The sequence below is a fragment of the Brassica rapa genome, chromosome A07 (assembly GCF_000309985.2).
Source record: "Brassica rapa cultivar Chiifu-401-42 chromosome A07, CAAS_Brap_v3.01, whole genome shotgun sequence".
Lineage (NCBI taxonomy): Eukaryota > Viridiplantae > Streptophyta > Magnoliopsida > Brassicales > Brassicaceae > Brassica > Brassica rapa.
This window is the reverse complement of record NC_024801.2, coordinates 3,620,048-3,633,186: the sequence shown is the minus strand read 5'-3', so window position 1 is coordinate 3,633,186 and position 13,139 is coordinate 3,620,048. Positions and strand designations below refer to the sequence as shown.

The 13,139-nt window shown below is 33.4% G+C and overlaps 1 protein-coding gene across 2 annotated transcripts; it reads left to right on the top strand.

The window, feature by feature from the left end:
- Positions 1 to 252: 252 nt before the first annotated feature.
- Positions 253 to 11,836, top strand: LOC103846244 (putative polyol transporter 1). 2 transcript variants are annotated; one of them, XM_033275719.1, is made up of 5 exons: positions 253 to 9,057; positions 9,132 to 9,478; positions 9,566 to 11,365; positions 11,449 to 11,475; positions 11,553 to 11,836. In XM_033275719.1, the coding sequence occupies exons 1-3, from the start codon at positions 8,931 to 8,933 to the stop codon at positions 10,625 to 10,627; spliced, it is 1,536 nt and encodes a 511-aa protein (XP_033131610.1). In that variant the 5' UTR covers positions 253 to 8,930; the 3' UTR covers positions 10,628 to 11,365; positions 11,449 to 11,475; positions 11,553 to 11,836. The 2 variants fall into 2 exon arrangements, with proteins under 2 accessions (XP_033131610.1, XP_009121388.2); XM_009123140.3 differs by having other exon boundaries at positions 11,449 to 11,836.
- Positions 11,837 to 13,139: the final 1,303 nt, after the last annotated feature.

Sequence of the window (13,139 nt, the reverse complement as noted above, 5' to 3'; positions counted from 1 at the left end):
AATTAATAATATTTTATACGTACAATCATATAAATAACCACATAAATTGTATTTTAAAATTTAATGTGAAATATAAAAACCATAATTTAAGTTGGTGTTTGAAATTGGGATTTGTATTGTATTTTTCTTATATATATTAAAACATTTTTATAATAGTTATCGAAAAATATGTTAGTAAAAATCAAATTTTGAATATATGTTTATTTTTGAATAAATTTTTGATATAAATCAATTTTAAATTATTATTTTGATTTGAATATATATATTATCAAGCAACATAGACCCATTACTTTTTAATATAATGTAATGAACTTCCAATTTTTTAGTAGCATAAGCCCATTATTATTATTTTTCTAACTTACTATTATCCATGTTTCCAAACAATATTATTTTTAACTACTATCCATATTGCCAAACAATCTCAATGTGTACTTCAACTTTAATAATATAGATATGCAAAAACTAACAGATTTAATTCTTTATATAGGTAAAAGTGCATCAATCAAACTGGATTTTATTTTAAAATTAAAGAATGCATATATGTTTAAGATAATTATATAAAGAAAGTATGGGCAAAATTTCAATTCTTTTTTATTTTCTTATTTTTTTGTTGAAATTTAATTATTTTTTCCCTTTTTATGAATATCACAAAAAGAAAGTTCAAGATTTCTGACACATGTTAAGTTAGATTTGGGTAATCATATTAAGAGCTTTGACTGTAATTTAAAATTAAATATAAAATTAATAGGTTATAAATATCACATCAAAATAAATCTTTTAAACAATTTATTTATTTAGTCAAAAATCATACATGAAAGATAGGGGTTTTCAATCTGGTAAAACCAAACAACTAAAACCGAACCGAACCGAATAGAAAAAGTGGTTTTGATTTGGCAGTACCAAATAAACCGAATGAATGTTATCTTTAAGAAACTGCAGTATGTTGATATGGTTCAGTATATAAACTGATCCAACCGAATAAATCGATTAATTAAAATATATTATTTTACTTATAGATAATTTTTATGATAAAATTAATAATATATATATTATTTATTTTCTTATATGATATTCATAATTAAAAATTTTATTTTAATAATTTGTTATTTTGTTTTAAGTTAAAAGTTTGTTTTCTCATTTTCATCCAATTAAATAAAACTTAATTTCAATTATTATTGGTAATTATTTGTGCTAAAATATATTTATATAATAATATTATGGTATTACTATTTTTCTTATTTTTATTTAAATAAAACAGAAATATTGTATTTTAAATTTACAGTAAAGAATATATATTTATGTTTTAATAAATCTGATTCCTAATCATATAAGCTAATTTATTATCAGAGATAAATATAGTTATATTGTTTTTGGTATAATACCGATAAACCAAGAACCGATGGTATATAAACCGTACCAAACTGAATTAGATATGACTCCAATATGGTAGCTAATTTTTATAAGCCAAAATACAAAAAAAACCAAAACAATCTGAACCAAAATCGAACTGAAATCGATTGAACAGACCATTGAAAGATTATCTTTGACCTGCATGTTTCTATGTGTATATTACACAGCAGGAAATTGAATTCTTGAAAATTGTAAGTTTTTTTTTTTTGCCAACAAACAGTAAGGTTGTTAATGTCAAAGAAAAACAGTAAGGTTGTTGACAAAAAAAAGTATAGTAAGGTACAATATTTAGCTTTAAATAAGGGCTTATTGGCGTAATAGCCATATTTCAGAGGGAAACCAAGAGAATAGACATGATTTTGACAGAATATAATGACTGTATTTTTGCCATCATTCCAGCCGGTTATACCCTTCTAAGTAACAAGTACACGGTTCCTTCACATAAAGTAAACGACGTGGTGATTTTGTGACCCATAGTAACAATGAGAGAATTTTGGAAGCGCGTGAAATGAAAATCAAAGGAAGGAAAATATGCAGAGAGAGGAGTAGATGAAAATCGGAAGTGTAAAAGAAACAACGTTAAACAAACGGAGAATGCAAGAATCGTATTACCATACTATATATTTTACATAGAGTAGTAGAAATACAGATATAGTTCCAATTCAAATAGCATATGCATAATATAACGACAGGTGGAGTGGAATTCCGAGAAGAAGATCTGCTATTCCATTTCCGCTAGGTGGAGTGGAATTCCGAGAACCGGGGCAGAATTACTACTATTTCATGTAACATAAACCATGTTAATTATAGACTAGCTGCATAGTATATCATGCATATATATTTAAGTAATATAATGGGAGATTGGAGAATTGTATTTACATTCCTAATGAGTCAGATGAAAAACCCAAAAACAAATATAACGAGGGTGATAATAGAACAGTTGAAAGTAATCACTAAACCTAAGTTAGGGGAATATAAACTCCAAGACATAGATAACCGAACTCAAACCTGTTTGAAATTAAATCCACCTGTCATAATAGGTGAGATATGTATTTACACGCTTCATGAGCAACACCAAATATTAAGCTAGGGGATATGATAATAGAACAGTTGAGTGTAAACACTAAACCCAAGTGTAGGAAATATAAACCCCAATACATAAGGAAACCAAATCTTATGGAAATAAAAACCTCATGACCACATTGAATATCAGTGGGAAAAGTAGGTACAAGTCTTATTGTGATATGTATATATTATTGTAACCATTCCATTCCATATACGGTATACTATGTCAGTTGGATACAAATCTAATGAGAGTGTGGTAAAACTACACTTGACATTAAACACTAGCTGCAGAGTACAGCATGTATATATTTAAGTATTATAATGGGAGCTTGGTGACATGTATTTACATTCATAATGAGCCAGATGAAATACAAAACTAACTGAGGTGATAATAGAACAGTTGAGAGTAATCACTAAATCCAAGTTAGGGGAATATAAACCCCAAGACATAGGTAACGGAACCCAAACCTTCTTGAAATTAAATCCACCTGGCATACTAGGGGACATATGTATTTAGACGCTTCATGAGCAAAATCAAATACAAAGATAGGGGGTATGATAATAGAACACTTGACATCAAATACTAAACCTAAGATAGGGAAATATAAACCCAATCCAGCACAAGGAAGCGAAATCTTTGGTAAACTAAATACGTGTGTATTAATACATAGAGATAGGTATTTACCTTATTAATTAGCCACACGAAATACATAACATCAGCTTCTGGTAATACAACAGTTGAGTATAAACACTAAACCCAAGTTAGAGAAATATAAACCCCAATACATAGGGAAACCACATCTAATGGAAATATAAACCTCATGACCACATGGAATATGCAGTGGGAAACGTAGATACAAATCTTAGAGTGACATGTATATATTGTTGTACCTTTTCCATTCGATATACTGTATACTATGTCACTTGGATACAAATCTAATGGGGGAGTGGTAAAACTACACCTCACATTAAACACTTAACACAAATTGATGACAACAAGTACATATTAAAGAGTAGGAGGATGCCACGTACACCTCTCCATTAACGAAGATATTTTCACCTTCTAAATTTAAACAAGGAGTATAAGGTAATGACTACGGGAAGAGGTATCTGTATAGGGTTACGAGAAGACTTTTATTCAAATAATTGTTAACCTTTTTCTTGCCAGTGGGTTCACAGCTTGTCTCAAACAATCTACTTGGAAGCTCTAACTCGTCCATAACAAACCTGGATGTTATAAAAAAAAGATAGACAAAGACTGAGGATGGTTCATCGTGGCAAATGCAATATATAAATGAACAATGAGCTAAACAGAGGATGAACCGGGAGAAGAATGGAAAATCATTATGAGCGGCTTTACTATTTGATATGAAATGGAATACTTTGAAAGGCATACTATTTGACTTGTTTAGACTATCTGAATACTATTCCACTTGTTACTAATAGGAACAACAAAACGTACATGAAGAACCTACTAATCAAACCACACCCAAACACCAATTGCAGCAAATCAAGAATAATGAAAAGCTATAGTGTACGACATACAATGGTATAGTGGGTGACAAATACTATTACATTTGAAATAGAAACCGGATCCGGAAATTCATACTATGTCTACTGACAAGATAATTCTAATGAATGATATGCTACAATCTGCACATGAATTACTACACCACATAGTTCACAACATCGACATGAAACAACTCAAATTTAAGAAACCCTCACACAACCCGGGAAAACTCAAACCCTAAATCAATTTAAGAAATTCCAACCTCCGAGGACGGAATTCCGTCACCGGAAGTATGGTATCCCGGTTCCTTCACGATGATACAGACAACAAGTAAAAACCCTAATTTTGACGAGATGGAAAACTCAAATCAGAGAAACGGAGAAGAAGCATATGGCGTCCTGAACTTACGGCGGTGTCAGAGATTTGAGAAACGCGCTACGCTTTGAAGTTGGAGATACCGGCGGTTTAACTTGCCTCCGCCGAGAACAGAACACAGTAGCGAAGACGGTGACGAAACCGTTAAGCAGTAGAGAAGACAGAGATGATCAGAAGAGAGAACGACGGAGATGCTCAGGGGATTGCATGCGGAGGTGAGCGGGTGGAGGAGAATTGCGGCAGGGGCATCTTGAGTGCGAAGAACCACCGATGAAGAAAGTGAGAATGGAGGTTGTGTGAAAACGGAGAGGACACGATTTACTTTGGGGGTAAAAAGTATTTTTTTTTAATTTTTTTTTTCTAGCAGATGAGCCGGTAAATTGGAGAGGGTATCAAAGTAATATTATGTATATAAGACGCCGTGTATACATCCGTTAGGGTAAACCACTAGTCTGCTAATTATGGTTTTTTTCATGGCTATAGGCCTCAATTTTCTTTTAAATAATGGGAAATTGGGGCACATGTACATAACAAAAAAGAAATAAGAAATAAAGTGTATATCCATAGCAACAATTAGGCTAGATTAGTATTCTTTGTATTTTATGTAATATTACTTGTTTTGCCCTTTGAACAATCTCAACCATTGATTTTCATCTTTCTTTTTTCATTTTCTTTTTTCCTTTGTCTTTTTTTTCTTCTCCCCCTCCAAATTTTATTGATGTATATCTTTTGGATCAAATATAATTCAACCAAATAATTATGTTAGTAAAGATATACATATTTTTTTTACATATGGCATAACTTAAAAATTTTAAAACAGATTTTTAAACAATATCGGACAAAAGATATAATGTACAATTCATTAAAATAAAATAGTACATTTAATTAAACATATTTAAAACAATGTGTTACTAATACTTATAGTAGTAGTATACTATTCTATGTACTTAAATAGTATAATTTTTTGGAGCTCCCTCCTCCTCTTCTTCCTCCTTCCTTCTCCATCCACCTCCTCCCTCCTCTTCTTCTTCCTCTCTCCTCCCGTTGCTCTTACTTCTCATCCCTCCTTCTCCCTCCACCTCCTCCTCTTCCTCTTCTTCCCCTGCTGCTCTTCTTCCTCAAATGCACACTACTTTTGTATATTTTTCTATACTATTTACTTAATATACATAGTACGGTATAATACATAACTTTTAATAATATGTTAGATGTACGTGCCATGCTCCCAAAGAGAACAAAGTCAAAAATGTGTCAAATTGTCCCATCAAATAGTGATTACTATAGTATGGCTATATTTTTTATTTTATGTTCTCTTATGTATATACAACAAATTCTCCCTTAAATAATTAAGGTGCCATATTTAGCTTTAAATAATTAAAATACATTATCCCTTCATTTATATTTTCAGTTCTAACCATGTGTCATCCTATAGAGTTATTCTTGGGTTCACCCTCTATACGCTAACCAATAAAAACCTGATATGTATCATATTTTGTTTATGAAAAAATAGAAAATGATATTAACTACAAAAAAACATTTGACATTGCAAGATTTTAATCCCTAAACCTTATAGTTCAAATTCTAAACACTGAACCCTAAATCTTCTAATTAACACTAAACTTTATAGCTCAAACTCTAAACACTAAACCCTAAACCCTAGAGTTTAAGGTTTATGGTTTAGAATTTTTAGAGTTTAGGGTTTTATGTTAACCCTAGGTTTAGGGTTTTGTGTTTAGAATTTGAGTTATAAAGTTTAGAGTTAACTCTTTTCCGTAGAAAGAGAGAGGAGGAGAAGCAAACTCAAAACCTTAAACGTTGTCAGCAAAATCATACTCTAAAAATCCTAAACCCTAAACTCTAAATCCTTGGGTTTAGGGTTAACCCTAGTGTATAGGGTTTAGTGTTTAGAGTTTGAGTTATAATGTTTAGTGTTAATCCTATGAATTAGGGTTTAGTGTTTGATTTTTGAGCTATATGATTTTGGGCTTAGAATCTTGCAATGTCAAAAAAATTTTTGTAATTAATATTTCTTTCATAAACAAGATATGATACGTGGCAGCTTTTTATTGGTACGTGAATACACATTTTTCGTCGTAATGCATAGTCGTTATGACTACGTTTCTTGTAGTGTCCACACTGTAGGGATGAAAGAGTGTGCTTCAAGACCTAATCCCTTGCATCTTCAGCTAATCGAGTTCCTTATCAAGAAGTTTTGTTTCTGAATTGCACATATTTTAGAAGTCTGGCTGGAATTGCGGTATCTAACATTGACTAGGCCAGACATACAATATGTATTCAATTAGGTGTGTCAAAAGATGCATGCTCCCACTGCTGAAGATTTTACAAACCTCAAAAGAATTTTATGATATCTCAAATGGACAGTTACAATGGATGTTTTCTTCGACAAATATACAGACTTCACTCTCACCGCTTACAGCAACATCGACTGTGAGGTTGTCCAGACTAAAGACGTTATATTGGAAGTTTTTGCACTTATCTGGGTCAGAACCTCATCTCTTGGTCATCCAAGAAACACCCAACTGTTTCAAAAAGTTCCACCGAGGCTGAGTATCCCTCACTCTCTGAAACCGCTTCAGAATTGACTTGGAAAGGAGCTGGGTATTTCTATTCCTGTTACAATTCAGCTGTTTCGAAACAATCATTCGTCAGTTTACTTAACTGCCAATCCGAATTTTCACAGAGAACCAAGCGTTTTGAAACATATTTTCACTATGTTTGTGAGAGTGTGGAATTGGGTTCTTTTGTAGTCAAACACATTCCATCAAATCTTAAATTCTTGATATCTGTACTAAGTCATTGCCCATTGATCTATTTTCTGAGCTTCGGCACAAACTCGGTGTGGGAACAAACTCAGTGTTGATTTCCCTCCCACACCGAGTTTGAAAGGGGGTATCAGAAAGGAATACATCAAGCCTCCAAAATATAATCAGAGTCTCTCCAAAACGACAAGGGTTTAACTGATCAGACAATGGGCCGCAATACTCAGCCCATCAAGTTGAAGTCTGCTAGCCGTCCTCAACGGTCGGATTCTCTACGAAAAGGGAAAAGCATCTTGATGACAAAGGACAATAGTATGACTGGATCTCCTCCTTTACAGCTGAGCAGTTGCTTTGCAGCCCTTGATATCCCAGAATTATCAGGATCGTTATATTTGTACTAGGAACTAGGGTTTATGCTTTGATGTATATATGTCTTTCTCAATTCTTTAAATGGCTAATCCGAAATCATTTTCAGAAATTAATCAAAGAATATTTTATCTTTGATATTTTTGGCTTCTATTTTCAAAAAGGAGATAAAAATCCTGTAAAATGAAAAAAAAAAACGGGATCCATAATAAGTTAAGAGGATGAAACAAAAGTCTACAAAATCGTTAATGAGATAAAAAAAAATTAAAAAGCGAGTCAAACTTAAAGAAAAACATTAGTGTAAAACTAAATAAAGGATTCACAAAAAAGGTGAAAACACAACAATTTTCTTAGCAAAAGAAAAAACATATCAACAGTTTATTTCTGAAACAAAAAAAAATTTGTATTTAAAAAAATAAATAATATATAAATATATTTAATTTACCAAAATCAAAACTAAAAAAATAACTCTTTGTGAAGCTGAAAACCCCCTAGTAAATCAATAAACTATCATAGTCAAACATTATTAATTTATAGAATTTTTACTATATTTCTTTTTTTGATCGGTTGGGTGATATTTTTTTTATCCATTTGAATATAAAAATTTGTAACAAAGTTTTGTCTTTATATATAACTTTATCTCTTATTTTTCCTATTATCATATATCGTGATTCTAAATTTAGTTAATGTATTATTTTAATTTTCATGTATATAGCTCAAAGCTCTTTGAAATAATTTAAAATATATAACTCATAGGATTTGATTGTTTATTAGTGTAGTAACTCAGAGTAACTAAAGAAGAGATAATGAGAGGGAAAAAATATGGGAAATAGAAAAGAGAAAGCATAAATTAAACCATTTTCAACGAAACAATAAAATATATATTTTTCATTTGATTGGTGAAATATTAGCAGAAGTCAATGTAAATATGTTTACCTCTAAATGTATCACTAAAGTATCTCGATATATGTGACATACAGCACAACCATAATCTTTTTCTTATTCTAAAAAGAAAATTTACTATCTTTGATTTAAACTAATCATATTCATAACTTCTGTTTCAACTGTGGGATAGACAAAAACAAAAGCAAACAAAAAGAGACGGATCTTGTTAGATCTGTTCTTACTGTAAACTCCTAATTTTAGGAAAAAAACTTGTAGATAAGAAGAAAAACCATGGCTGTTTATATCTTCTAATCTAGTTTTCATCCCTGGGATATATATTTAACCATAACAGATAATTAATTAACTAAGTATTTGTTTTAACAGTCAATAGTTTTTAGTTTCTGTTGTGAGCATTACACATTTATTTAAACCCTTTCATCCTCCCAATGATTCCATCATCCACAAGAACCAAAGTTCATCTGCCAGTCATACTCTGTTCTATTAATTAATTTCATTGTCTTGCAATCATAGCGAAGACAATGAGTTCCTCTGGAATAGAAAAAGGTGTTGTTACTACAGAGGTCGAGGCGCCGAGGGGGAATAGAAGCCGGTTTGCTTTTGCATGTGCAATCTTAGCCTCCATGACTTCAATCATTCTTGGTTACGGTACGATTTTATTCTAACGATCCATGTCATAGTTGGTTTCTGTAATCGTCCTTACATATCTATGGATGTTGCAGACATTGGAGTGATGAGTGGAGCTGCAATTTTTATAAAAGAAGATTTGAAACTGTCAGACGTACAGCTTGAGATTCTCATGGGAATTTTAAACATCTACTCCCTGGTAGGTTCAGGCGCCGCGGGGAGAACTTCTGATTGGATCGGGAGACGATACACCATAGTGTTGGCAGGAGCCTTCTTCTTTTGTGGTGCCCTTCTCATGGGGTTTGCCACAAATTATCCTTTCATTATGGTTGGCCGTTTTGTAGCTGGTATTGGCGTCGGTTATGCTATGATGATTGCACCGGTTTACACAGCTGAAGTTGCTCCTGCTACTTCTCGTGGTTTTCTCAGCTCTTTCCCTGAGGTATAATAGATCTGACCTTTCTAATTTTAGATATAATATAAAAAATTGTATATGAAACGTAGTTCTTATATGTTCTTTTGAATGCAGATATTTATCAACATTGGTATACTTCTTGGGTACGTATCAAATTACTTTTTCTCCAAGCTTCCGGTGCATCTTGGGTGGCGGTTCATGTTAGGTGTCGGATCAATTCCCTCGGTGTGCCTAGCCATCGGAGTGTTGGCAATGCCTGAGTCTCCGAGATGGCTAGTCCTCCAGGGTCGCATTGGGGATGCTTTTAAAGTTCTTGACAAAACTTCAAACACCAAAGAAGAGGCCATCTCTAGACTCAATGACATCAAACGGGCTGCCGGAATCCCAGAGGACATGACAGACGATGTTATAGTTGTTCCCAACAGGAAGAGTGCCGGAAAAGGCGTGTGGAAGGATCTTATTGTCCGGCCAACCCCTGCTGTCCGACATATCCTAATAGCATGTCTCGGTATCCATTTCGCTCAGCAAGCCTCCGGAATTGACGCGGTCGTCCTTTACTCTCCGACCATCTTCCAAAAGGCTGGCCTGAAATCCAAGAATGACCAGCTCTTGGCAACTGTTGCTGTTGGAGTTGTCAAAACACTCTTTATTGTTGTAGGGACTTGCGTGGTCGATCGGTTTGGACGTCGTGCCTTGTTGCTCACGAGTATGGGCGGAATGTTTCTTTCCTTGACCGCGCTTGGGACTAGTCTTACAGTCATCGACAGAAATCCAGGACAGACACTCAAGTGGGCTATTGGGCTTAGCGTTACAACGGTAATGACGTTTGTAGCAACATTCTCAATAGGTGCAGGACCAGTGACGTGGGTCTACTGCTCAGAGATATTCCCTGTGAGGCTAAGAGCTCAAGGGGCAAGTTTGGGAGTGATGTTGAATAGATTGATGAGTGGTATTATCGGAATGACATTCCTATCGCTTTCTAAAGGTTTGACCATTGGTGGTGCATTCCTTCTCTTTGCCGGAGTTGCTGCTGCTGCATGGGTCTTCTTCTTTACTTTTCTTCCAGAGACACGAGGTATGCCTTTGGAAGAAATGGAGAGTCTTTTCGGGAGCTACACTGCAAACAAGAAGAAAAATGTTACGAACGAAGGTACAGAAGTGGTTGAGGAACACTGATAATTAATAATGAAATATGTTGTTGGGAGTATTGGGGACGTTTCATAAATTAAATAAAAAAACATGTGTAAATAATGTATGTATCCATCTAGCTCAACTTGTTAACTAAGTTCAACTTTATTTTAATGAGAATGTGAGTTCTGCTGCTATTTTTTTTACATCGACAATCACATAAAAACCCTACAAAGATATAGTCATCACACATATGGGAGAACGATCTTCAATAGACTCATCGCTTTTTATTTTCTCATAACAAATATCTATCTATATATATAAAGTATAAGAGCATGTTTATAGGCGTTCCTTAGGTGAGGTTGTTAACATAAATGGATTATTTAATTAAAGGAAACATGTGATTTAAGCTTGAGTCGTCCCTTAATTAGGAGCGTGAAGGCACCGTCCCTTCTTGCCAGGTGTCGCAATTCTACTGGGAAAAGAAAAAACACGCTCCCACCATTTCATCTTTTTTCATTTGTTCGAGTGTTGTTTCGTTTCTCTCCTCTCTCTGCGAAAGACGAATCGATGGCGATTCCCTCCTTTCCGTGGCTCTCCTTGACGGAACGACGACGGCTCTATCGGTGGGGCTCGGCGACGAAGGAAAACCGCGGTGGGTCTTGTCGTTGTTTGAAGACGGCAAGAAACGTCGAGAAACGGCGACAGACGGCGACATCTCTCTCTATCGGTGACTCTCTGAGACGATCTATACCGGCGACTGTTGCGGCTGAGGCGAATCGAAAGGTAAAGCTGCATGCATGTCTTTAGATTCTTCATCCTCAATCTTAATAAATCATCTGATTTGCTATGATTTGTTGTGTTTTTAGTGAAATTGATCAAGCGGCATCACACAGGTTCTCTTTCTCTCAGTTATTAATTTGAAATACAAAGTTTCAGAATATTTTTTGATTTGTGTCTGTTTTCTCTTGAGGTGGATTGATCAAGATGCTGTCCGAGAGAGTGTGTGTGGGGGTTAAGGTATATTTAGCTGTTTGTGTGTGGGGGTTAAGGTATATTTAGCTGTTTGATCAAGAGGCTGTCCGAGAGAGTGTGTGTGGGGGTTAAGGTGGATTGATCAAGAGGCTGTCCGGCGACTGTTGTTGTCTTTGTATAGTGTTCATGGGTCTTTGGAGTTCACGGGTCTTTGCACTCTTGTCGTTGATGTTCTTATATATACTTAACATTATGATCACAAGCCATTGCCATCTCACTTTCTTTTGATCACAAGCCATTCTCTCTGATTTTAATCTCACATTCTCTCTATCTTTTACTCTCACATTCTCTCTATCCTTCCATTCTCTCTGATTTTAATCTTTTTTAATTGTTAAGAACCTTAATTAAGCTATCACCAATAAACCCCAATAATTAACTATCTCTTAGCAAAATCTCTTATCATAATTTTAATAATTAAAAAATCATTACAATCCACCTAAGAGACACTAATGGGTCTCACTAATAAACATGCTCTAATGCTCTCTTCATCTGTGACAAAAGAAAAACTCTCTTCATTTGTGCTGCCACGTTATCCAGAGCCAAATCGCAGGGCAAATCACGAGACACCTGCACTTCTACTTGGTTTAAACCTCCGTTTTACTCGCTTCTATAATTGGGCTGTGAAACTAAATAGGTCCACTTCAACCTTAGGAGTTAGCATAATTATTTCATACTTGAATGTTACCTCCCATATTCTTTGCCCTTTCCATTTACACCGTTTCCATCGTCTCACATGCCCTAATTTTCACCGTCTCAGTAGTTTCTAAGGGCATCTCTAACCCAACGCCAATTTTTCCTCCTAAACCCAAACTCCCACTACATCACAATAAATTCACATAATCCTCTTCCTTAGCTCATCCGGTAATTTTCTTTTATAATTGGAACTAGGTTAAGACCTGCGCCTTGCGCGGGATAAACATTATATATATAAATTATTTTATATATTATATGTTTATAGCATATTATGAAATAATAAATATATATTGAATAATTAAAAAATCATTATCTACTACTTATATAATTAAATTGGTGCGAACATATAAATAAATTTTATAAATCAAAAAAATTTTTTCTATTTGATATGATATATAATTAAATTTAAATGATAGTAACATATATATGATATATTTTAATATTAATATTTATTAGATGATGCTTTTTGCTCATATTTTTTTTATCATTTGTATTTGTTATAGCAGAAAGTCTAAATTAGCGATAACAAAATTTTCACTGTGTGATTAATGGTTTAAGTAATTTATAATATTTAAAAAAATTAAGTTGTCAATATTTTTTCAACATTTTTATCAAAAAAACGTTCAAAGTAAATTTCAAAATTAAGATATTTATGTATTTTTATATGGCATATAGTTTAATTTAAAATGATACATATATTTATATATCTTTTATTTTTGATTCTTATTAAATGAGACTTTCAACTTATATTATTTTTTAATTATTTGTAGCATGTCATAACAAAAGTTTTAAATCATAGATCACAAAATTTGAATGTGAAACTTGTAACAGT